Source organism: Coptis chinensis, chromosome 4, assembly GCF_015680905.1.
Source record: "Coptis chinensis isolate HL-2020 chromosome 4, ASM1568090v1, whole genome shotgun sequence".
NCBI lineage: Eukaryota > Viridiplantae > Streptophyta > Magnoliopsida > Ranunculales > Ranunculaceae > Coptis > Coptis chinensis.
In genome coordinates, this window is record NC_141459.1 from 105875314 (window position 1) to 105900985 (window position 25672).

Genomic DNA, 25672 nt, shown 5'->3' on the forward strand with positions numbered 1-25672 from the left:
AATTTAGAAATCGGTACGACAGTACGACACCACCGTCGTTATTTAGAAAAGATAATGGATCGGGTCTGATTAAGGAGTTACCCATGTCAGATCTAGTCTGCTCGTAAAAACACAATGCAACATGGCCCAATTCAAGAAAAATGTGAACAACCGTGTCTATTCATTGGATAGAACTAACCCACATGGCCCAGCACAGAAAAAACCTCCGAAGTCAATTCTGATTGGTGTATTGTATAAAAATAATGTGTTAAATTCTCTCTCTCTCTCTCTCTCTCCATCAGCCAATCAATCACTTGACTTCTGAAGTCTTTTTCTGTGCTGGGCCATGTGTGATAGTCGCGCCCCTATTCATTATCACTCTAGATTTAAAGCCGTTAAATGTGAACAATTTTTAGTGGTTTCATAATCCTTAGATATATATTATAGCTATACCTTCTTGGCTCTATTTTTCAAGATTTAACAGAGTCTCCAATTTTTTGTAAATTCTAATACTAATTACTAGAGTTTCACAGAGTCTCCAACTTTTCCTCAACAATATAGCTAATTACGGAAAAAAAATACTAAATTGCAAAAAACATTATTTTCAACCAAAAATGATTTCCCTAAAATCCTTACATCAAAAAGAATAGTTTCCACACTCAGGTGAAGTTTAACATAACAAAGTTTCTTTCTAGAAAATAATAATGAAACTATGAAAAAACAAAGGAAAAAATGAATTGAATTGCTTGAACATTTACTTTATGCATTTGTTAACCACACATGTGACTGGGAAAAAAGGAAAAAAAAAATAAACTAATCACAAAATAAGTAATAGTGTATACCCAAAACAATAAAATTGTATTGTATGCACTATATATATGGCTCTAACAAATAACGTTGGAGACATTTAGTCATAGTTAAGGATTTCAAAAACCATAGGCCACAATAATTATGACATATTCTAATTAAATTTATGAATTTTATAATTTCCAATTTTAGCGGAATAACCATATTCAGTTAAAACGGACGTTGACTTAAATAAATCATATAACTATTGATTTAGTTAAAGTGGACGTTGGGCTTAAATAAATTATATACCAAACCAAATCAAACCAAAACAAATTACATATGGAAAATTAAATTATACAAAAAATAACATCACAAAATATATAATAACAAATAAAAAAAAAAAAACCCCCAATAATGACAAATATTTTAAAATATATATAATACTGAAACTAATGTCAAAGATCAATTGGCGAGAAATAGAAAACTAGATGCAAATGCATCGAACTAACTTCAAATAATATTTAACGGAAAATCGAAAATTGGATGCACATGCAAGCATTAAATTAACCTCAAAGAATAATTAACGGGAAATCAAAACTTGGATGCAAATACATCAAACTAACACCGAAAAATAATTTTCGGTAAATCAGAAATTGGATGCAAATGCATTGAACTAACCCTCAAAGATTAAATTAACGGGAAATCGGAAACTTGATGCAACTGTATTGAACTAACCTAAAAAAAATAACTATAAATTGGAAACATGATGCAAATGCGTGAAACTAATCTTTAAAAATAATTAACGGGAAATCGAAAACTGGATGCAACTACACTTAACTAATTTCAAAAAATAAATTGGATGCAAATGCACTGAACTAACCTCAAGAAATAATTAACGAAAAATTGAAAACTGGATGCAAATTCATTAAACTAACCTCAAACAATAATTAACGGGAAATCAGAAACTAGATGCAAATACAACCTCATCGAATAATAAACGAGAAATCAGAAACTGGATGCAAATGTATTAAACTAATCTCATAAAATGATTAACGGAAAATCGAAAACTGGATGCAAATGCATTGAACTGAGCTCGAAGAATAATTAGTAGGAAATTGGAAATTAGATGCAAATGCATTAAACTGATTGCAAATAATAATTAACAAGAAATCGGAAACTGGATGCAACTGCATTGAATTAACCTTAAAAAATAAATAACAGAAAATCAGAAATTGGATGCAAATGCATTGAACTAACCTCAAAATATAGTTGTATTATATATTGTGGGAATGTCCCGATAAGTATAGTTTTGCATTTAAAACGGTGTTTATCTTATCTTTTTTCGTATAATTGGGGACACCTTGCTATTCAAGTAGCTTCAATATGAACTTTGTCTTATTAGACAATCTCACAAAACTTCAATCAAACTTCTATTATTAAAAAAACAAATGAAGTTGAAGGGTTTTATCAATGGCGAGTTTTTTTTTAATAGAGAGTACGTGAGGTTTTCATATTATAAGAAATTTGGATGAGTGATTAATATAATATTTGTATATAATTGTTATGCATATATTTTTCAGAATAATTAATATGACAAGACCCGTTCTTAGATAATCTTTGAAGATCCCACATAGTGAGTCAGGTATATAATTTAAAGAATAATTAACGGAAAATTGGGAACTGAATAATCTTTGATGATCCTATATAGTATATCAAACATGATTTATTTTTATGTCATGTTTGCAAGGTCACTACAGATATATAGGTAGAAAGTTGCTATTACACACCACATTGGATAATTAAAAGGAAATCGAAAACTAGATTCAAATACATTGAATTGAGCTTAAAAAGTAATTAATGGGAAATCAGAAACTTTATGCAAATGCAATAAACTAAACTCAAAAAGTAATTAACTAAAAATCGAAAATTGGATGCAACTGCATTAAACTAACGTCAGAGAATAACTAATGGGAAATTAGAAATTGGATGCAAATTCTTGAAAAATATTTAACAGGAAATCGGAAATGGTATGCAAAAATGCATCAAACAAACCTCAAATAATAATTAACGGTGAATCAGAAACTGGATGCAAATGCATTGAACTAACCTCAAAATATAATTAATAGGAAATAAAAACCAAATGCAACTGCATTGAACTAACCTCATAGAATAATTGACGGGAAATCAGAAACTATATGCAAATGCATTGAAATAATCTCAAAAAATAGTTAATGGGAAATTAGAAACCGGATGAAATTGCATCGAACTAACCTGAAAGCATAAATAATCAGAAATCATAAACTAGATGCAGATGCCTTGAACTAACCTCAAAAAGTTATTAATGAGAAATCGGAAGCTGGATGCAAATGCAATGAACTAATCTAAAAACTAATTAACGAATATATAAACATAAAAAAAAATAGATGCAAATGCACTAAACTAACCTCAATGAATAATTAACGGGATATCATAAATTTGATGCAACTGTATTGAACAAACCTAAAAAAAATTAATGGGAAATCGAAAACTTGCTGCAAATGCATTAAACAACTAACCTCAAATAACAATTAACGGGAAATCGAAAATTGGATGCAACTGCATTGAACTAACCTCAAAAAATAATTAATGGAAAATCAGAAACTGGATGCAACTGTATTAAACTAAAATCATATATTAACTAACAAGCCGAGAAATCAGAAATTGGATGCAATATCCTTGATGAATATTTAACGGAAAATCAGAAACTGAATGCAAATGCATTGAAATAATATCAAAGAATAGCTAACTAGAAATCGGAAACCAGATGTAACTATATTGAACTACCCTCAAAGCATAAATAACCGGAAATTTGAAGCTAGATGCGAACTAACTTCGAAAAATAATTAACGGGAAATCAGAAACTGGATGCAGATGTATTAAACTAACCTCAAAGAATAATTAACGGAAAATTGGAACCTTAATGCAAATGCAATTAACTAATCTCAAAGAGTAATTAACGAAACATTTAAAACTAGATGGAACTACACTGAATTAACCTTAATGAATAACTAACGGAAAATCGTAAACTTGGTGCAACTGCACTGAATTAACCTCAAATAATAATTAACGGAAAATTAGAAACTTGATACAACTACATTGAATTAACCTCAAAGAATAATTAATGGGAAATCGGAAACTAGATCCAACTACATTGAACTAGCCTCAAAGAATAATTAACGTAAAATCGGAAACTTGATGCAAATACATTAAACTAACCTCGAAACATAGTTGTATTATATATAGGGAGAATATAATATCTCAACAAGTATAGTTTTGCATTTTAAGTAGTGTTTATTATAATTATTTTATTATGATTGGAAATGCCTTGCTATTTAAGTAACTTCAATATCATCTTCGCCACATTGGACATTCTCACAAAATTTCAATCAAACTTCTATTATTAAACATAACAACAAAAATAAATCGATGAGTTTTACCAAGGTTTGGTGCTTTCTTTTGATAGAGAGTGGTGCAAGAAATTTTGAACAAGTGATTAATATAATTTCCATATCTCATAGCTATGAATAGTTACTAATATTTTTTAGAATAATTTAATATAACAGCACCCGTTTGTAGGACGGGTTCGAAAGCTAGTAAATCATAATAGCTCTTTCACTTTCATTTTACAAGTCGTAGTAGTGGACGAATAATGGTATCTTGATAGAGCAATCCTGTTTTTTTCCCCGTTAATGAGATAGAGCAATCTCAGAAAATGAAATGTATACTTCAAAAAATGCTAATAAGCAACTAGTTAAAAATATGACTGTTCAGAAACTGGGTTAGAATGCTTGTGTACCCAAATTCACAGCCCAATTCAAAATATTATTGCTCGTCTTCTTGGCTCCACAAGCTGTCATGACTACTGATCGTAGAAGTTACTCCAAATTGACTTGTTGTTGACGCATATTTCGACCATTCATTTAGGTCCAAATATCACAAAGAAGCTTATAGGCTTAACTGTCTTAAGAGCATCATCAACGCGTTGCTATTTTTGATTTTCAATGTGACAGTTGACAATGTTTATAGCAATTTTAATCACCAACGCGTTGTCAAATTATCGTTTCTATCATAAGAATTGTCAAAACTGGAGTCAAATTGGTTAAGAAAATAGAAAATGGTGTGCGGGAAAACTTGACCCGTCCCAAGAGTGGGGCGGGACTACTTTAACCGTCAAATTTTTTGTTTTTTTATTAAAAAATTCAAACAGTTCGATTTTGTACCTTTGGGCTTTATTAACATTGGGCTTTTTCAATTGTTGGGCCTGAGCGATTTTAGAAGATTTACAAAAATTATCTTGTTGGGCTTTTGTACCGTTGGGTTGGGCACGAACGATTTGAGAAGATTTGCAAAAAATTGTACCGTGTCGCTTTTTGTACCGTTGGGCTGAACATGTATTTGGGTGGTATTAGATTATGTTTTAAGCGTACTAATTTATTTAAATTTTATGTTGTAATCTATTTTTATTGTTTACGTGTATGTTTTTCTTTAAATAAAATTGTATTTTGTTTTAATGAAAGTATATTTTCTTGAAAAAATGTGTTTGTTTATAAGTTGAAATTAAAAACAAATCAACTCAACTAGAAATGAAAAAACATTACAACTTAATTTGAAATAAAAACACAAAACATCTTATAAAATTCTATGGACTTAAAACACATGCAAAACAATTAAAGACAATACACTAGGGAATTAAACAAAATACAAATATTACATTGAAGGATTGCATTGATCGCACAAGCCACACCTAAGGCAGAAATCTCTTGCTTTCTTGCAAAAATGACATACAGTATATCAACCTTTTTTGAATGATAGATGTTGATATTTGAGGGACAATCATCAACAACATCACACTTTAGAAGTTTGTCTTCCAATGTTCCATCATCATTGATAGTTATGACCACTATCATCATGCCGTTGCATTCGGGGTTTGGGCATTTGATGTTAATGTATGGACATGAAGTAAGCGTAATGACCAACTTCCTTACACCCGACAAATCTCAAGTGTAGAAATGTGGACAATATTTGATCCGCCCATATTGGTAGTTGAAGTTGAGAAAGATTAGAGAATGAAAATGAGAAAATTTGAAGTGAGGAATGAAAATGACTTTGAATATATATGCAAAAGCCCAACGGATAGAAATATATCCGTTGGGAATAAATGCCAACGGATATAAATTGATCCCCCCTTGGGAATAATGCCAACGGATATAAATTGATTGGAAGAATAATAAATTGAGGCCCATGGGCTTATTAGTCACGTTCACATGGGCTTGATTGTTCACATGAGAATTTCTTTGTCTACATAATAAAAAGCATGTATAGATTCTAAGTAATAATTAACGTAATGTCTTGAATTTAAATTAACGTAATGTAATAATTAATTTAATGCATAAAAAAATTGGACATAGCCTCCTTTTGTTTAATCAACATAATTCATATACCTAAACCTGTTAAGATTCTCAAAACCTGTTTCAAACCCTAAAAATAACAACAACCAACAACCAACAACAAAAACAATGACATAACTAAATTATTACAAAATAGTGCAATATAACACTATGGAGCAACATACATTTGCTCGGCCCTCCCTCTCCGTTTTCGCCCTCTCTTATTAGGAGCACTGTTTTGTTGCATGATATCAGTAGCAATTCTCTGAAACATCAACACAATGCAATTAAAATATAAAATTGAATATATATTAAAAAAAATGAAAATGTAAAACATATAATAAAATTACCAAGGCTTCCAATTCGTTTGTCATCTCAGCCATCCTACGCTCAGCGTTTGCTCTTTGCTTTCGTTCTTCGTCTAAATAGCCATAATACTGTTGAGTGTGCTCAATTAAACTAGCTCGATGCCCCTGGTTGATTTGCCTTTCATCTGTTTCCTGCATTGTGTCAATATTGTATATAAGTTAAATATACATAGTGTGTTTAAATTAACATAATGAAATATAAATATACCTCATTAAACTGTTGTAGATCAGGTACAAGCACCGGACGCTCCAAGTGAAATGTGGTCTCCATTCCCTGAGAACTAACAACGCGGTATGACCATGGGTCATATGGATCACTAGGTGGGGGTGTATAACCATGATATACTCCAGATGTTCTTGTGGAACTTGCAGGTTCTGGGAATTGGACGTCTCGCCTAAAACTCTGACTAGTTGCGACATCCATGTTTGCACCTCTATACAGTGGACCCGCAGATAGGCTTCCCCTAGAAACTTTCCGCCAATAAGTCTCATAATCAAGACTGGAGTTCACATCAACATAATCTGTAAAACACGGCCACGCGACTCTCTCTCAACGATACCGTTCAATCAAATTCTCGAAACATCCATGGCACGATATATCGTGGGTGGGGAGCAGGAATATATGTATATCCAATGGTTTGCATAGTCACCCTATCTCCAAGGAACCAAGCACGTTATATCGGGGGCTTGCAATATGAATCTTTTTAATGACATTAGAGTACTATGCTGACAGATATGCATATTCTCAAATTGAGAACCTTGCCACGGACTCCAAACAATAGATTTCATACTTTTCGTCTCTATTTGGATCCTAGCAGCTTGAAGATCATTATGGACCTCATCTTTTAATCTAGCATGACCAAAAACAGCCCATCCCTGAGGGCGAGGCCATAAGTCCTTAACCCAATCCTCTTTCAGTATAGGGTTTAAGCAAGCCAAATACTCATACCACCAGTACTGAAATAATCAAATGAAAGTGTATCTAATTAATTTAAATTATATAATATTTAACTAACAAAATAAAAACTTATATCTTAAAAGTTAAATCCTATTGAATTACCTGCAGTATCCAAGTAATTCCGTTGCATTGCTTCCCATTTGATTTGTTTGTACAAACAAATCAAACCTGATATAAATGTGCCATGAAAGCACCTCCCCAATCAAAATCTTCCAAGCTATCAAGGTCTACCAAAGATGCTAACCAACCAGCCCGAACCCTAGATTTTCCTTTTGTAAAAACCAACTTGGCCCAAAAATATAACAAAAATATCCTGATAAACTCATCCTCCTCCGCAGAGTTTGGGTCCAAATATAGGGCGTCAACTTCATGTTCTAAACAATATTCAATACTCAATCGGTGCATGAATTTTTCTCTGATGTACAGGTTCAAAATGTATCTGCCATCCATATTCTCTGAAACAAGTCTACCTTCAACATCAAACAACGAAGGCAGTAGAGTCTTCAACCTTTCAAAATCATCTTCGATACTTGAATCAAACAAAACTGGCTTCTTCTCCCACACTTAAACCCGTTAGCATTGTAAAAGTCAAGTGGTGTGATACCAATCTCACCACATGGAAGGTGAAAAGTGTGCGTGGTGTGCCACCATCGTTCGCCAATGCAAATATCGATTGGACGATCGGTTCGAATCTTTCATTACCGCGATATCAATGGACCAAAAGGTGTTCCCCAAAAATTCGAGCTCTTACGTGCTCCATTTCCTCCCCTCTTTTCCACTAGATGACTCGAAGTCTTTAATACTTCGGCATTAGCATCTCCATCTCGTCGAACTCATTTTCTATACATTGAGGCATTTAATCAAACAGTTAGTATCGTTAAATTTTAAACACGATTTTAAATCAAAATCAATTGAACAACGTTCATAAACTCATACTTACTCCGTCGGTGTTATATAAACCACGAAACATGCATGTGCGGATGGGAGCCAATGTCGGATGATCAACAATACTCAATCTCGTGGAAAATTGAAATCATTTTCGATGCGAAGTTCACTCTCATTTTCGGAGGATTTGAACTCCCGAGCCCGCGATAATAGTCTTCTTACGTCCGGCTCGGCGGCGTTGATCCATTGCAAAAACAGAAACAAATTTGGTTGAAAATCGAATTTTTATTGGGTGATTGAAGGTTTGGATTTTGAGATGTTGGTGAGTTCTTGCGGGGGCAAAATTGTTTGGAACATTGTTGTGGCGTTTTCAAATAAAATGGGCTAATAGAGTGCGGGACAACTACTCCCGTTTCAAAAAAATTTGAGTGGGGCGGGACAACTTGACCGTTCAAATTTTTAACAAAATTTAACCAACCAGCGCGTTGTTTCAACCATTCGTTTTAGAAATTTTTGATTGCTAAAAATGATGATGTGTCACAACCAAATTAAAAAACGCGTTGATGATGCTCTAAGTGCTTAACTATTTAAGACGGTAACACCAAGAAGACTATTGTTTTCACTTACAAGCTAGCCTAGTTCATTTCTGGAAGTCAACCACCACCTAGTCACTGAGATAGACACAAGGTTCATTATTGGCATTAAGATTCGCATTACCCAAACATACAAAAAGCTTCATTCCTGGTCTAAGAATCCCAAAACTTCAACAGACACACACACAGTGACAAAACCAAAATTCCAAAAATTCCATCGATCATTAAAGAGGTTAACTTGACATACTAAAATACTAGTAAGGGCATCTCCAATGGAGAGTGTATATATACACCTCCACATAAGTGCCACATAGGTGCCATTAGGATTTTATGGCCCCTCTTACACATTAATAGTTTCCACATCCAAAATGGTATCCAATGCAACAAAGTTTAAGAGTTTGTAAAATTAAAAAACTGAGAAAAACCGACGGTCAAAGTCCGTCGTAAGGGGTTTAACAAAAAAAAAACAAACCGCACGTCACTTTGAGTAACGTCCGAAATTTATTAAAACTGGGCCAACCGATAAATGACGGTCTTTACCCGTCGCAAACGTTACAATTCTAAAAAAAAATAAAACATACGTGAGTTTAAGTGACGTCCCAATTTCTTTTTAATTGGGACGTTACTTCAAGTGACGTCCGAAATGTTTATTAACTAATAGTCGGATGGGGAATTCCCCACCCCCTCTATTAACTATTAGCTTATCACCTGGGATTTACACCCCCCATTGGAAACATGTTTTTGACATTTAGAGTGTAAATTTTACACTTTAAACAATTTACACCCTCCATTGGAGATGCCCTAAGTGCCTCGTTTTGAGGGACCTAAGACAACCGCCTCCCCCGGTGGAGCTGGAATTCGGGTGGGGCTTGAGCCTGGAAAGAGTGGTTTCATTTGAGACACGAACTCACTTCTGTTTTTAAGAGCCCGGATAGACACAATCACAATCCTCATGGCCAAACAAAATACATTGATCTTCCTAAGGTAAATCCAACATGTTGGAATTAGTAATTTTAGATCTAACAAATTTGGTTAAATAGGGTTAGAGTTTAATTAATTAGAAAGTGGTGTGATTTGTGTTGGAGTTATCCCTCACACGAGGAGAAAAAGAATTTTGCTTGCGTGCGAGAAGCCCGAGTGCGACCATTCTCGAATAGGTTTACCAAAAGCGACCCGCGCTCATGCCTTGGTCGATCTCCAGTACCTTCAGCGTGACCCGCGCTCATGTCTATTTTCAGAAGAATTCTATTTTTGTGGAACCGCGAGTTTGCAATACAAGTCGGGGTTTTTGGCAAAACCTAACTAAGTTAGAAGACATGAAAATACACAGCACAAGAGAGAGAAACCCAATCTTGAAAGCAATCAAGATTGAGAGATAACATTTACAAAGATACAACCCTGTAAAGAGAAAGGAGTAATTTAGTAAGATGAGAGACTGCAAGGAGTGATTGTAATCTTTCTTCTTACTTTATATAAGGACTAGCTCTTGTAGAAGTAGGCACCATTGGCCGAACCATGGTATATTTTTGTGTTGTGGTTTACTTTTATTGTTTTACATTATTATTTGTTGTTAATAGTTGTTTAGCGAGTTGGGCATGTTAGTTTGGTTGTAGGGAATATTTAGATTGTTGTCTGGAGTTGAATTGAGTTCAAATACAAGTTATCTGTGTAGTGGGGAATCGATTGGTATTGGTATTAACCCCAACAAGTGGTATCAGAGCCTTGGTTAGATTAGCCTAGGGTGTTATCCAAATCTTGGTCGGAAGGTGTTTGACAAAACTCTTGAGAGAAGATTTGATTTTAAATAACTTGTAGAAATGAACTATTCCATGAACACTCGCATGACTAGTTTAAATAGGAAGAACTACACCATTTGGAAAGCCAAGATGGAAGACTTGTTTTATTGCAAAGACTTGGCACAACCCATTGAGAATGGAGGAGAAAGACCGAAAACGGTTGTTGCGGCTGAGTGGAGCAAGCTTGACAGAAAAGCAATTGGGTACATTCGACAGTGGATTAACGATAGTGTCTTTCACCATGTATCCCAAGAGACTACAACTTTTGGCTTGTGGAAGAAACTCGAAAACCTCTATGAGAGGAAGTCGGGCGGAAACAAAGTGCTGGCTGTTAAGAAGTTTGCCGACACGAAGTACCAAGAAAGTTCTTCAATGTCTGAGCATCTTAACGAAGTACAGAATACCATCAATCAGATGTATTTGATGAAGATTAATTTGGGAGATGAAGTTGAGGCTTTATTTCTATTAGGCTCTCTACCCAAAAGTTGGGAGACGTTAGCAGTCTCTCTACACGGAGCAGCTAAGGATGGAATTGTTACTATGGAGATGGCTACCGCGTTTTTGTTGAATGAGGAGACTAGAAGGAGTTCAAAAGGCAGCTCCTCTCACTCAGAGATCCTTGTCATAGAGAAACGGGGGAGAAGTAGATACAGAAAACCATCTCATTCTAGAGGTGATGACAGAAGTAAATCTAGGGGTAAAGCTAGAACTCTTAAGGCAGAAAGGCAATGTTACTATTGTGCCACCAATGGCCACTTCAGATATGAGTGCAGAACACTGAAGAGGGATGAGAAGAATAACTGTGTACATGAAGACATGGTGCAGAGGAACGGAAACACAGGTAGAGATACTACCGCACTAGTCGGCATGACCTAGTGGGAATTGCGGTCGATTGTGGTGCCGTCTTTGTCTTAGTACCTCATGTTAGGATATAGAGTGGGTGATAGATACAGGAGCATCCTATCACGTCACACCGCACAGGGAATTCTTCACTACCTACAGCGGTGGTGAATATGGTGAAATGAAGATGGGTAACAGTGGCGTCTCGAAGATTATAGGCATTGATGATGTTCATGTAGAAACCAATGTCGACTACACCTTGACACTCAAGGATGTAAGACATGTCCCTGACATTCAGCTAAGCCTAATTTCGGCTGGGAAGTTAGATGACGATAGCTTTGTAAACTCGTTTGGTAACGGGGTATGGAAACTGAGCAGAGGTTCCATTGTAGCAGCCAAAGGAAAGAAAACTTGCTCTCTTTACAAAACACAAGCTAATTTGTGTAAAGCAGAAGTGAATGCGGTAGAAGAAGAATCTTCCTCCAAACTGTGTCACCAGAGACTGTGTCATATGGGCATAAAAGGGATGGAAGTTCTTGCTAAGCAAAAGGCCTTGCCAGACATCAAAGGTACACATTTAAATACATGTACTCACTGTTTGGTAGGAAAGCAACACAGGGTGTCTTTCCAAAGATTCCTGTATCACAGAAAGGACAATGTCCTCGAACTAGTGCACACAGACTTATGTGGTCCTATAAAAGTGAAGTCCTATGGGGGAGCTTCATACTTCGTGACCTTCATTGTTGATGCGTTAAGAAAGATATGGGCATATAGTCTGAATACCAAAGATGAAGTACTTGGCGTGTTTGAGAAATTTCATAGCATGGTGGAAAAAGAGACAGGGAAGTTGTTAAAGTGTATTCGCTCAGATAATGGGGGTGAGTACATTGGGCCGTTTGAAGAGTATTGCCAAAGTCATGGGATTCGTTATGAGCAGACCGTTCCCAAGACACCGCAACAGAATGGAATAGCAGAGAGAATGAACCATACCATTGTAGAAAGGATGGGATGCATGCTATCTCACTCTAAGCTACCTAGAACTTACTGGGTAGAAGCAATGCGTACAGCCGTGCTTGTGATCAACCTATCACCGTCAAAGCCTCTAAATAGTGACTATCCAGAGAGAGTATGGTCAAGCAGAGATGTTGATTATGGATACTTGAGGGTATTTGGCTGCAGGGCATTTGTACATATTTCGAAGGATGAGAGATCCAAGCTTGATGACAAAGCCAAGCAGTGCATTTTTCTGGGTTATGGAGATGAAAAGTTTGGTTACAAACTCTATGATCCGATTAACAAGAAGATAATCCGAAGTCGAGATGTTGTGTTCTTGGAAGACCAAACCATAACAGACTTTGAGAAGGGTGAGAAGCTACAGGCTTTCACCAATGATCTTGTTGATCCAGAACCAGAAGTTCATACTGTGGAACGTGCAAAAGACATTGAGAATGCAGAGAACCATGAGTTTGAAGCTCATGATGAGAATCCTATTTCTCATGATAGGATAAAACCTATTAGTATAGAAGATACAGATGAGATGCATGAACCAACACCAGAGCAAGCAGAAGTGCATCCTCTTGAGGCACCAACAGATGGGGCAAGGAGGTCAAATAGAGAAAAACTAGCTTCAACCAGGTATCCACCACATACGTACATTCTATTATCGGATGGTGGAGAACCTTTGTACTATCAAGAGGCACTTGAAGGTATAGACAAAGAGAAGTGGTTGAAGGTCATGCATGACGAGATGAATTCTTTACATAAGAATCACAATTATGAGTTAGTTGAGAAACCGCAAGGATGAAAAATTCTCAAGAATAAGTGGATATACAAAGTCAAGCATGAGGAGAACAATCCTCACCCAAGGCTCAAAGCTCGTATTGTTATGAAGAGATTCGGTTAGAGGAAAGGGATTGACTTTGGTGAGATTTTCTCTCCTGCAGTGAAGATGACTTCTATTCGGGTGGCATTGAGTATGACCGCAAGTATGAACCTAGAGGTTGAGCAGCTAGATGTTAAGACAACCTTTCTTCATGGAGACCTTGAAGAAGATGTCTACATGGACCAGCCAGAGGGGTTTGAGGTCAAAGGCAAGGAGCACCTAGTATGCAAACTGATAAAGAGCTTGTATGGGTTGAAGCAAGCACCAAGACAGTGGTACATAAAGTTTGATTCCTTTATGGCGAAGCAATGATACAAGAAGTCTGCTTCCGATCATTGTGTGTTTGTTCAGAGATTTCCAGATGGGGATTTCATAGTGCTCTTGTTGTATGAAGATGATATGTTGATAGTTTGCCCAAACATCAACAAGATATTCAAACTGAAGAAAAACCTGAGTAAGTCCTTTGAGATGAAGGATTTGGGTCAAGCAAAGCAGATACTTAGGATGCGGATCACTCATGACAGAAAGAGTGGGAAGTTGTGGCTTTTTCAAGAAATCTACATTGAGAAGGTGTTGAAGAGATTCAACATGGATCAAGCGAAGCCAGTCAGTTGTCCATTTGGTGGCCAGTTCCGCATGACCAAAGAGATGTGTCCAAAGGGTAAGCATGAGCAGAGTCAGATGGAAAAGATTTCTTATGCATTCACAGTGGGCAGCTTGATGTACGCAATGGTGTGTACAAGACAAGATATTACTTTCGCCGTTTGTGTTGTAAGCCGTTTTCTGTCAAATCCGGAGAAGGAGCATTGGGAAGGTGTTAAGTGGATATTGAGATATCTCAAGGGCACTTCAAAATTGTGTCTGTGTTTTGGTGGAAGTAAGCCCTTACTTGAAGGTTACACTGATGCATACATGACAGGTGATGTTGACTCGATGAAGTCCACCTCCGGTTATCTGGTGATTTTTGTAGGGGGAGCAGTTTCTTGGCAATCTAAGTTGCAAAAGTGTGTTGCCCTCTCCACTACAGAAGCCGAGTATATTGCAGCCACTGATCGAGTGTTGTAAAGAGATGTTATGGATGAAGAGGTTCTTCGACGAACTAGGGCTAAAACAGAAACAGTTTGTCTATGTGAAGGTCAGAGCGCCATCCATTTGAGCAAGAATTCGAGTTTCCATTCTAGATCCAAGCACATACATGCGCGTTATCATTGGATTAGAGAAGTACTCGAAGACAAACATTTGTTTATCAAAAAGATCCATACCGACAAGAACGGGTCGGATATGATGACCAAAGTCTTACCGAAAGGTAAGTTTGATATTTGTTGTGCTACTGCCGAAATGGTAGCAGACTCCTCCTGTTGATTTGGAAATTGCATGGAGGTATCTCCCTCACTGTTCGGGAGGGGGAGATTGTTGGAGTTATCCCTCACATGAGGAGAAAAGGAATTCTGCTTGCGTGTAGAAGCCTGAGCGCGACCCGCGCTTAGAATAGGCTTGCCCAAGGCGTGACCTGCGCTCATGCCTTGGTCGACCTCCAGTACCTTCAATGCGACCCGCGCTCGACTTGGCCTTGCCCAAGGCGCCACCCGCGCTCATGTCTATTTTCAGAAGAATTCTATTTTTATGGAACTGCGAGTTTGCAATACAAGTTGGGGTTTTTGGCAAAACCTAACTAAGTTAGAAGAGACAAAAATACACAGCACAATCAAGATTAAGAGATAACCTTTACAGAGATACAACCTTCTAAAGAAAAATGAGTGATCTAGTAAGATGAGAGACTGTAAGGAGTGATTGTAATCTTTCTTCCCACTTTATATAAGGACTAGCTCTTATGGAAGTAGGCACCATTGACCAAACCATGGTATATCTTTGTGTTGTGGTTTGCTTTTATTGCTTTACATTATTATCTGTTATTAATAGTTGTTTAGTGAGTTGGGCATGTTAGTTTGGCTGTAGGGAATATTTAGATTGTTGTATGGAGTTGAATTGAGTTCAAATACGAGTTATCTGTGTAGTGGGAAATTGATTGGTATTGGTATTAACCCCAACAATTAGCAAGTATGAGTTTCTATTAGTGTTGGAGTTATCCCTCACATGAGAATGAGAAAGAGGAGAGAAACCTGTAACGTTAGGTGTGAAGAAGTCCGAGCGGCCAGATTCCAGTTACCCTTGCCTGGCGCCGCCTTGCCGTGAAAAAAGAAGATAGTTTCTTTTTCAGCCTCTCACGAAACAAAGTTACTGGACTTTTAGGTTTGAGGAAAAATAAGAGAGCGCGCCCGTGCTCATGCCTAAATTTGCAGTTTTTATTTTGCTACAGTAATCGTGAAATTTGTTTTTACTATAGAAACATAAATAAGGTTTTGGAAAACCAAGTCTTGAATAGAAACCCAATTTTGAGAGCTATCAAAATTGAGAGAGAACCCTTGCAAAGAGAAAAGCTTGTAAGGAGAGAGGAGTGATCTAGTAAGGTGGAGAGACTTGAGAGGAGTGATTGTAATCTTCCTTCCCACACTTATAAAATGATTAACTCTTGTGGAAGTAAGCATCATTGACCGAACCATGGAACATCTTTGTGTTATGGTATGTTTTACTTTCTTTGCATTATTATTATTTGTTTGTGATAGTTGTTTAGAGTGTTGGGCATGCTAGGTTGATTGTAGTGTGAAAGTTTAGATTTTTTTCTAGAGATAGTAGTTAGTCCAAGTACAAGTTATCTTAGTAGTGGGGATCGATTGGTATCGTTGTTCCCAACAATTAGGAAACCAAGTTGATATTGTCAATACATGTAATATTAGAATTAGGTTGGTACTAGAATTTTCTAATTAGTAGTTTAGTAGGAATTAGTAATTGGAGAAACTATATATATATGTGTGAGTGCCTAGATCAACATTAGTAAGAAGAAGTGAGAGAATAATAAGATAGATGCATTATTGAAAAGAAATGTATTGGTATGAAGTGGTAAATTCTTTTGTTCATCATAGGCTAGATATTTGCTACTATTATGGTCATACATATAAGCACAAATTGGGCTTCTTTTTTTATAATGGTGGGGTCTGTTTTAGAGTAAGCCACGTAAGGCTAAAAGAAAAAAAAAAAAAAAAAAGACGAGGATCTCGAGGTACTAACGGCAGCAACTTGGGAATTCTGTGAGGAGTCGAGTTTATTGATAAACTAAGTGAAGGAAACAAACTTCTTCTTTCATCGATTCAATTTTCTCATTTCTTCAACTCAGGTTTGATGTTTTAAAACTATAATTTAGATTTGTTTATTTGAATTGTGTTTAGATTGATCTTTGATTTGATTAGTTGTCATGAGATCGATCTCAATGTGATTGAGGTAGAGCTGATTCTATTCAGTAGAATTTCGTGTTTTGATCTGGAAAATTATTATTGAATTGTCGATTCTTAGGTCGTTAGATTACTACTATTAGGATCAATTATGAGAATGTGATGTGGATTCATTTAAATCGCTTTTAGCAATGGAAGTCATTGTTTAATAGTAAACTAAGTGAGTGGATTCATCTTTTATTCTTGAAATTTATTTGGAAAGATTGTTTGTCCAAACCTTGAAACTGGGGGTTGGTAGTTTGAGGCCGCGATTCATTGTTTTGTCTAAATTTCGAAGTTTATGTGAAGTTCAATAAGTAGCACGACACTCGTGGTATCCGGTGTTTGTACAGATTAAGATTTTACATAGTTTAGATATATAAGTTATTAAGATCGAACAAACCGCGTGCCGTGCAGCCGTTGTCGACCGCACAAAAGGCGGCAAAGAAGGTCGCGTCGAGCCATATATCACCGGCCGCACTAGGCCGTCACCGGGCCGTGTTAGTCCGTTTTAGGCAGCATCCAAGTCCCTTATATGCTATATCGCTAGGGCCAAGGCCAGGCCACGCGTAATGTATTGTTTGATTTACTCGCGTAACTATATTTAGTTAGGATAGTATGGATTAATATTCTTTTATTGGTATTGAGATTTTGTTCGGGTGACTGAGGGTTCGGGAAAAACTTGAATGAGTAGAAGTGAAGGGACATACCCTGTAGAATACTGATTCAAGGTTGAGAATCAGTTAATTAGGGGACGTTACCTAATTAGAACATGAGTAAGGAACCCATACCGCCTTCCTCATCGGAAATGGCTTATTCCATTCCCATAGAACCTTACACCTCATTAGGAGAACTACGATTGGCTTAATCCCTTAAAAGGGTTCGTAGGCAGCCACCCGGCTCAGCCGCTTCCATAGGAAAACCCTAACCTCTCAATCGGTTATTCTGTATATGGTATTACTGTTTAATTTAGTTTTAATATATGATTCTTGGGGTTAAGCATGATCTTAATCTCGGAGTACGTAATATCTAACAATCGTTATTAACGTTGATTGTTTAAGTGTTTTCTTAATTGTTTGTTCAATTAATTAAGTACGTTGGAGAATTTTATAAGAAAAAAAAAAACGATAAGCCAAGCATTGTGATGTAGCTGAAAGGTAAGCCGTTAAGTAATCTTGTCAGCTGTTAATAAGTGTAATTCACATTGATTATCTTATATTGACTAACCATTTAACGTTGCGTGTTAGAAAGTGTTAAATGACAGGGAAAACCGGCTCCCAGAAGACAGGAAAAGGCGTATGTGCTCACGAAGAAAATTTAACGTGAAACATACTCTGATTGGCTAAGGCGGTTTTTTTTAACTCTTTCTTATTTCTAAATTTATTCCTTTTTAAGTTGTTTTGTAATAATTTAGTTATAATGTTATTGTCTTTAGTTAGGAATTCATTAATTAGAAGTTATGACGGTAATTAGGTAAAAGATCGGCTTCGGGGCGCTGCAGCTACTTGATTTAACTGGCATTTGTCGAGATGGTTAAGTAGCCAGTGCCACGAATCCATATATCTTTTTTTGTAGTAGGATTACGGCTGAGGTTTAATATGATAAATAGAAGTGTATTATTTGATTTTCAGGTCAGAACAGGTTGTAAATTTATGAAATGTTAGAAATACAGAGGAAATTCTGCCGAATTTTTGTTAGAACGCGATGTTCATGGGGGGTTTTATATTTTAGTTTTAGTTGGGACTCGTGTGAGTCAAAAACCGCTCACGTCTTGGTTTATTAGATAGTTGAATATTTGGATCGAGCCTTTTTATCTGAATATTCAATTGTCTAAAAAATCTGGGCGCTACAGGATAAAACTGTCAACAAATAAATTGAACTGCTTAATTTTTCTTGAGAAATGAAAAAGCTTTGAATTGCGGTTAAATTGATTTTAATTTGCAAAACAATTTATGAATGATTAGAATTTTTAAATACCCTCGAGAAATATCATGGGTCCATCACTGCAAATAACCTAGGTCCTAATAATGAGATTTGAGCTTGAGGCCTGCTTTAATAGCGACTGAAAATGAAAAGATCTGTCTTACTTATAGTGTGGATGCTTGGACTGACTAATACTGAAATCAACTTAAGCATGTACATAAATTAAGTTCACTTAAGAAGGTGCCTTTGTTTCTGTTTTTCATATCTTCTAACAACCACGAACTCGTACACATCTGAGTGCTTACATTTCTCATATTTTATGTCCCTCAATTCAATAATGCTAAAATTTATATATTCCGGGAAGTATCATCTGTCTTGCAAGTTGCAAGTATCTTTCTTTCAATGTCATATTATATTCTTGCATATAAACTCTTGTTGTAGACACGAAGAAAAATATATAAAATTAAACGGAATTAAAGTTGCACTCCATGTAGAACATATATATAACATTTTATCTCTGCATATTACAATCATAAAATCACAAACAACATATTACGAGCTCAAACTAATGAGACTCAAGCTTTGTTGCAACTGCTCTTATTCGAGTACAAATTCGGTATATTATACACTACACAGTGGGTTTATTCATATCACACTAGGGACCCATACGTATGTACACTAGTCTTTCTAGTTATGGTTTGGTTTCGGGTACAACATCCATAGGTTCTCCAACATAATTGCAGCAACGGCAACAGATTTTTCCACAGGGGCGGCAACAGCCATACATGCAATTTCCTTTTCCATCTCCTCCAATCCTAACATCCTCAAAGCTCTCTTTGTTCTCTGCAAACGAAATAGCAAGGGAGTTGTCAGTGTCTACGATTGTATTGCTTAATATAAAATCTTTAACGGATAATGTATGTATTGTGATGAAATTCCGAGAATGAATATATATATAACTTAGTTAAGATTTAAGAGTTATTACATATTACATACTACTTAGAAGGTGGACATTTCAGGTATGCTAGGAGCCTAGGAGCTAGGTAGGCCGCCAAGCACTTTGTCTTTCAGTGAGCCAGTAAGGTATATGTATGTACTATGTTATTGTGTACGCAACGCAAGTCACTACTGTGTTGCTAACAGCTATATTGCTAGCCTCGTAGACGTACATATTTTAATATCGTAGAAATTTCAAAAACTTGGTACAAGACGCGGTAATTAGTTTAATTAATACATCACGTATATAATAATCAGACTTACTAGCTTGAGCCTCAGCTGCTGCTACTTCAGAAGAAACCAGAAGAACAACAGCTAGGAAGAATCCATAACAAAAAAAGCTTTCAAATGAGACATTTTTCTTGAAATGTGAAAGACAACAGGAACTTGGATGAGAAGTAGAGTATGTGTAGTGTGCTCCTCATTTATAGAGAATTGAGTATGGGATGAATGACTCACCATGTGAATATGTGATGACGTGAGGATGATAGAATTAATCTATCATCCACTTGTGATTTTGTGAAATATAATTCATATCTTGTGGCCTCCTAGGCAGGGAATTACATTGCATGCGGGGAATTATCAAAACTCAAGACCATTACATGCATGCAGGGAATTATCAAAACTCAAGACCAAAAGAATGCATGTGCGTGATAATCTGGTCTAAGTAGTGAAGTTACACTTGTCAATGCCATATGATCAGATAGATTGAAATGGATTCTGATTTGAATTGGACATGGTTATATCTTCCGACATCCTGATCAATTGAAGTAATTTCATGATTTTGTTTATAAGAAAAATGTCAGTGGAAACCTTGGGTTGACGCAGCCGGCAGCCCTCAAGCATTATCGAAAAAAAAAAGACGCGGCCCTCAACTCCCCGGCCTTGATTGCTTAACACGTGTATGTGTGAAAATGGGATACTTGTCTAACCTGTGTGATAATGAGAGGGGAGAGTGAGAAATAATAATCGAACGAGAAAAGAAGTTGGGGAAAGAAATAGATGGAGAATACGAAGAAACAGCCAAGATGAGAGCATTAACGACGAAGAAATAATTTTCCGTTACTTTATCGAAAATGCTAGTGGGATAGCTACTGTGTTGTACCAGGGTAACAGCCCAATCAAGTGACGTCATGTTACAGATGAAAAACTCCGGTTCTTTTTATTTTTTCTTTAGTTAAAAACAAATAAAAACAAGTTAAGTTTTGCTTAATTCTTTAGTTAAAAACAAATAAAAACAAGTCAAGAAAAACAAATAAAAACAAAACAAAAAGAAAAGGTATTTGTTACTGACGGACCCAATTTGTGTTGGGCGGACTCCAAAAAAAACGATTATTACAAGTGTGCCATTGGTTTCAAAAAATCCAAAAAAAAACAATTATTACAAGTATGCCATTGATTCCCAAAAAATTGAATTCGAAACCCAAACTTAAACGACCCGGCCACACCGGTCAAGAGCCCAAAACAGAACTTTGAATTTTTTTTCAAAGTTCAAATCTCAAACAACATGGCCACACCGTCTGGACTGAGTCCAAAACGATGTGGCCATGTCGTTTGGGATTTGGACTTATAAAAAAATGACCACACCGTTTGGACTTAGAAAAATCCCCAACGATATGGCCACACCGTTTGGACTAAATCTCCAACGATATGGCCACACCATTTGGACTTAGTCCAAAACGATGTGGCCATGTCGTTTGGGATTTGAATTTTGAAAAAAAATTCAAAGTTCTGTTTTTTGGGCTCTTGACCGGTATGGCCGGGTCGTTTGGACTAAGTCCCAAACGGTGTGGCCAAGTCGTTTGGGACTTAGTCCAAACGACCTAGCCGGGTCGTTTAAGTTTGGGATTTCGAATCGACCTAGCCGGGTCGTTTAAGTTTGGGATTTCGAATTCAATTTTTTGGGGACCAATGACATACTTGTAATAATTGTTTTTTTTTTTTTAGATTTTTTGAAACCAATGACACACTTGTAATAATTGTTTTTTTTTGTGGGAGTCTGCCCAACACAAATTGGGGTCCAGCAGTAATAGGACCCAAAGAAAAACACAAAGCATTAATTCTCTTCTTCCCACTGTTGTTAGTAGAAAACCACTTATCCCTTTCAATTTTGCTTAATCAAGTCATTAATATAAGGAAAGAAAACAATGAAAACCAACTGGCAACAATACAAATTAAAGTTGTATTTTTCAAATTAAAATCCTATTTTTCTGTTGAAAGCAATACAATCATTTGGATTTCATCTAGAAAATGAGCGATCTTGCATGCATACTAAAAGATATTTTTAAAATTATGCATTTTTGATAAATATTATTTAGTAGTGGTGAAAGTCATGACTGTTTTTGGGCTACCATTGTCGTTTGAGTCGAAGACGAAGAGACACAACCATGGCTGGTCCAGTTGAACAAGATGAATTCCTTGGTTTCCTGATCTTAATTATCAGATGCCAATATATATTTGAGACACACCATGCCAATATATATATATATATATATATATATATATATATATATATATATATATATATATATATATATATATATATAAAAGCTAAAATGTGAATTAGAATGAATGAGTAGTAACTTTCTCTTGTGCGATGTGGCATTAGCATATTGGCTGTTAACGGATACAAGATAGTAGCTGTCATGCTAGTACTACTCTTTACTTTATTAGTTTTGTTTCCAATACTATTAGTTTAATTTGTCTCTTTTGAAAAAAAAAAATTAGCCAATTTCTAGTTTTACATTTTCAAAAAAAAAAAAAAAAAAAAAAAATGTTTATGGGCTAGGCGGACACTTTTTGCACTCAAGTAAGGTAATTTTATTAGTGAAAAAGAGAGAATGATGCAGAAAGGGAAATCCTTTTACATCATTCGAGTCACACTTAGGTAAACCTAAAATAAGTTCTATATGGACATTCAAGAGATTTCACAAAGTCAGGCCTAGTACAACTCCAGAGGATTGCATCTTTAGCCAATTGTGAACCTTTTTTTGCTGCTGCGTCAGCTGCAAAGTTCACTTCTCTGTAAGTGTGCGTGATACGCACCTCTTGGAGTTGTTTGTATGCCCTTCTCCATCTTTGTCTCCATTGCCAAGGACCTTGATTCCCATTGAAAGCAAGAACAACATCACTAGAATCTGATTCAATCCATATCTTCAGCCATCCTTGACGCACTGCAGTTTCCACAGCAAGTACTATCGCAAAACACTCAGCCTCATAGTTTGTTACCACCCCCAGCCCCATAGCTAAGACTCCAACAACCATGTTTTCACTATTACGACAAACCAGACCACTACCCCCATTCCCAGGATTTCCTAAGGAAGAGCCATCAGTGTTAACTTTCACAGTATACTCATCTGGCGGTATCCAAGACACTTGTTTGATGCATTCAGTTGGTCTGACTCGACATCGAACGTTAAGTTTACGAAGAAGAACCAGCTCATTTGAATCATTTTTCATGAAGCCTTTCGATAGCATACCTGCTAGGCCAATACTACTAAGAATAAGCTTCTTCATCAGGTGGATTCTGACATTAGCATCCTCGAAAGTGCATTTGTTTCTGACCTTCCAAATCTTGATCAGTGTGTTAATCACCGCAGCCACCCAGAGATCTTGAACCAATGAGCTTATGGTTTTAGATGCTTCCATCATGCTACCGAAGTTATAATCATATCTTGCCACTTGAAATAAATCGGCAAGCCAATCCCAAAGAGATCGAGCTACAGTGCAATTCCAGAAGATATGATTAGCCGTTTCCTCTTGTTGTTTGCACATTCTGCACTTTGACGCAAGGTGCACCCCTTTCTTCTGTACCTTGTCATCAGTAGGAATAGCCATGTGCATGATTTTCCAAGCTAGGCCTGAAGCCCTGGGATGAATGTGTCGTGCCCATATATACTTATGCCACGGTGTCTTAGATTCTTTTTTCCTTATCGCCTCAAAAGCAGAACTCATTGAAAAAAATCCCTCTCTATTAGGCTTCCAGATTCTAGTATCCTGCTCATCACCACTTGGCATCTGCAGTGTCGAAAGATCCACTCCTAGATTTGAGAAAACCTGAGAGACTGCAGCTGGTATACTCCAATTATTTTCCTCTATGAGATCAGCTACAGTAGCCTTAAAATTCTTCCAGTCTAAGTTAGGTAGCCGATCTGCAATAGAAACACCAGCCCAATGGTCATGCCATAAGTCAATGTCTTTACCTCGTCCAACCACCCAACCAATAAGATGCTTCATATGACCCAAAGCCCATTTAATCCCAGGCCAAACAGATGATGCCTTGTAGTAGGTGAGCCAAGTTCCATTCTTCATTGTAAACTTAGAATGCATATATACACTCCAGATGGATTCTTGCTGCATCAAATCCCAAGCAAGCTTCATGAGTAAAGACAAGTTGAGATCCCTCAATCTTCTCAACCCAAGACCTCCTTCTTCTTTAGGTTTGCATACTTTCTCCCATTTTAGAGTAACAACTTTTTTTAGATCCGGGTTACCAGACCATATGAAGTTTCTAATAGCTGCTTCCCCTTCCTGAATACTCTTCGTTGGCCACTTGTACACCCCCATACTGTGAATGGGAATGCTAGAAAGAATAGATTGGGCTAGAACCACTCTACCTTGGAAAGATAACAGCTTTCCAGCCCACCCACTAGCCTTTCTTTTTATCTTATCCACTAAAGGCTGCACATGACTCTTTTTAACCTTCCCTTGGAATAACGGTACTCCAAGATACTTCTCTGGTAGACAACCTTCAGAGATACCAAAAAGTTCTTCTATCTTTTTCTTTCTTGCAAGATCCATGCTTCCCAGAAACAACTTGCTTTTTGTGGGATTACAAATCTGCCCAGAAGAAACCTGGTACTCTTGAAGGAGTTTTAGGACTGCCTTAAGCCCCCTCAACCCTCCATTCATGAAGATAAAAATGTCATCTGCAAAGAGAATATGTGTAGGAGCATTCACCTGACTAGTGCTTGCGAGATAACCCACCTTCCCAGAGCAAAACAACCAATTGAAGCCTCTACTCAAGACATCCTCCGCTATATCAAACAAAATAGGAGACAATGGATCCCCTTGTCTAAGACCCCTTCCAGCTTCAAAGAAACCACAAGGACCACCATTAACCATAAATGAGATTTTAGCACTCTTGAGAATAGTCTGAACCCAATCACACCACATATCATTAAAGCCGAATCTCTTGAGAACTCCCAGCTAATGGAATCAAAAGCCTGTGCCACATCAAGCTTCAACCCCACATTACCACCCCTCCTTTTTATGTTGAGCTCATTCATCATTTCAGAGGCCAGACAAATGCCAGAAGTACCTGTTCTGCCTTGTACAAAAGCTAATTGCTCCTTACTAATAATTTTATCTGCTACATGCTTAATTATGTTAGCCATTATTTTAGTAATGATCTTAAAGAGGAAGTTGCTGAGACACAGAGGTCTATAATGATTGATAGAGATTGGATTATTAACTTTAGGCACCAACACCAAAAAACTGGAATTCATACCTTGAGGGATTTTATTATCTTTGAAAAAAGAGATGACAACTTTTGCTTATGTCATGGCCAATGATTTCCCGAAATGCCGATAAAAGATCCCTTGAAGCCGTCAGGTCCAGGGGAGCTATTGGCATCCATACTAAACACCACAACTTTGACTTCTTCCAAAGATGGGAAAGCACCCAAAATATCATTATTTGCTTCAGGAATAAGCTCCAGCAGGTGATGGCTCATTTGAACCGGCTGCATCAAGTACTTCTGTTCATATGCTTCAACAAGATAATTTTTTATCTCTTGTTGTTGCCTGAGGACTGCCATCCAGGTTTAGTAACTTCAAAGATCTGTGATTTCTTAAGCCTGAATTTAGTCAATGTGATGGAAATAAGCGAATTTCTCTCCCCTCAAAATCAT

The 25672-nt window shown here is 36.7% G+C and overlaps 1 protein-coding gene and 1 long non-coding RNA gene across 2 annotated transcripts; both read right to left on the reverse strand.

Moving 5' to 3' along the window:
- Positions 1–6363: 6363 nt before the first annotated feature.
- Positions 6364–7097, reverse strand: LOC147506650 (uncharacterized). The gene is made up of 3 exons (XM_086605806.1): positions 6771–7097; positions 6545–6694; positions 6364–6459 (listed from the first exon to the last, which is right to left on the reverse strand). Exons 1-3 carry the CDS (start codon positions 6984–6986, stop codon positions 6364–6366), a joined length of 462 nt encoding a protein of 153 aa, XP_086461932.1. The 5' UTR covers positions 6987–7097.
- A 12157-nt stretch (positions 7098–19254) lies between these two features.
- On the reverse strand, positions 19255–20625 carry LOC147506651 (uncharacterized). The gene is made up of 2 exons (XR_015193847.1): positions 20026–20625; positions 19255–19608 (listed from the first exon to the last, which is right to left on the reverse strand). It is a non-coding gene; the product is annotated as an uncharacterized LOC147506651 (long non-coding RNA).
- Positions 20626–25672: the final 5047 nt, after the last annotated feature.

Bases quoted from the DNA above. Each gene is read 5' to 3' on its own strand.
- LOC147506650 (XM_086605806.1), bottom strand. From the start codon at position 6,986: ATGGATGTCGCAACTAGTCAGAGTTTTAGGCGAGACGTCCAATTCCCA. The intron at 6,695-6,770 runs GTATATTTATAT...GACACAATGCAG, and splicing joins ATCTACAACAGTTTAATGAG to GAAACAGATGAAAGGCAAAT. The intron at 6,460-6,544 runs GTAATTTTATTA...TTGATGTTTCAG, and splicing joins CAAACGAATTGGAAGCCTTG to AGAATTGCTACTGATATCAT.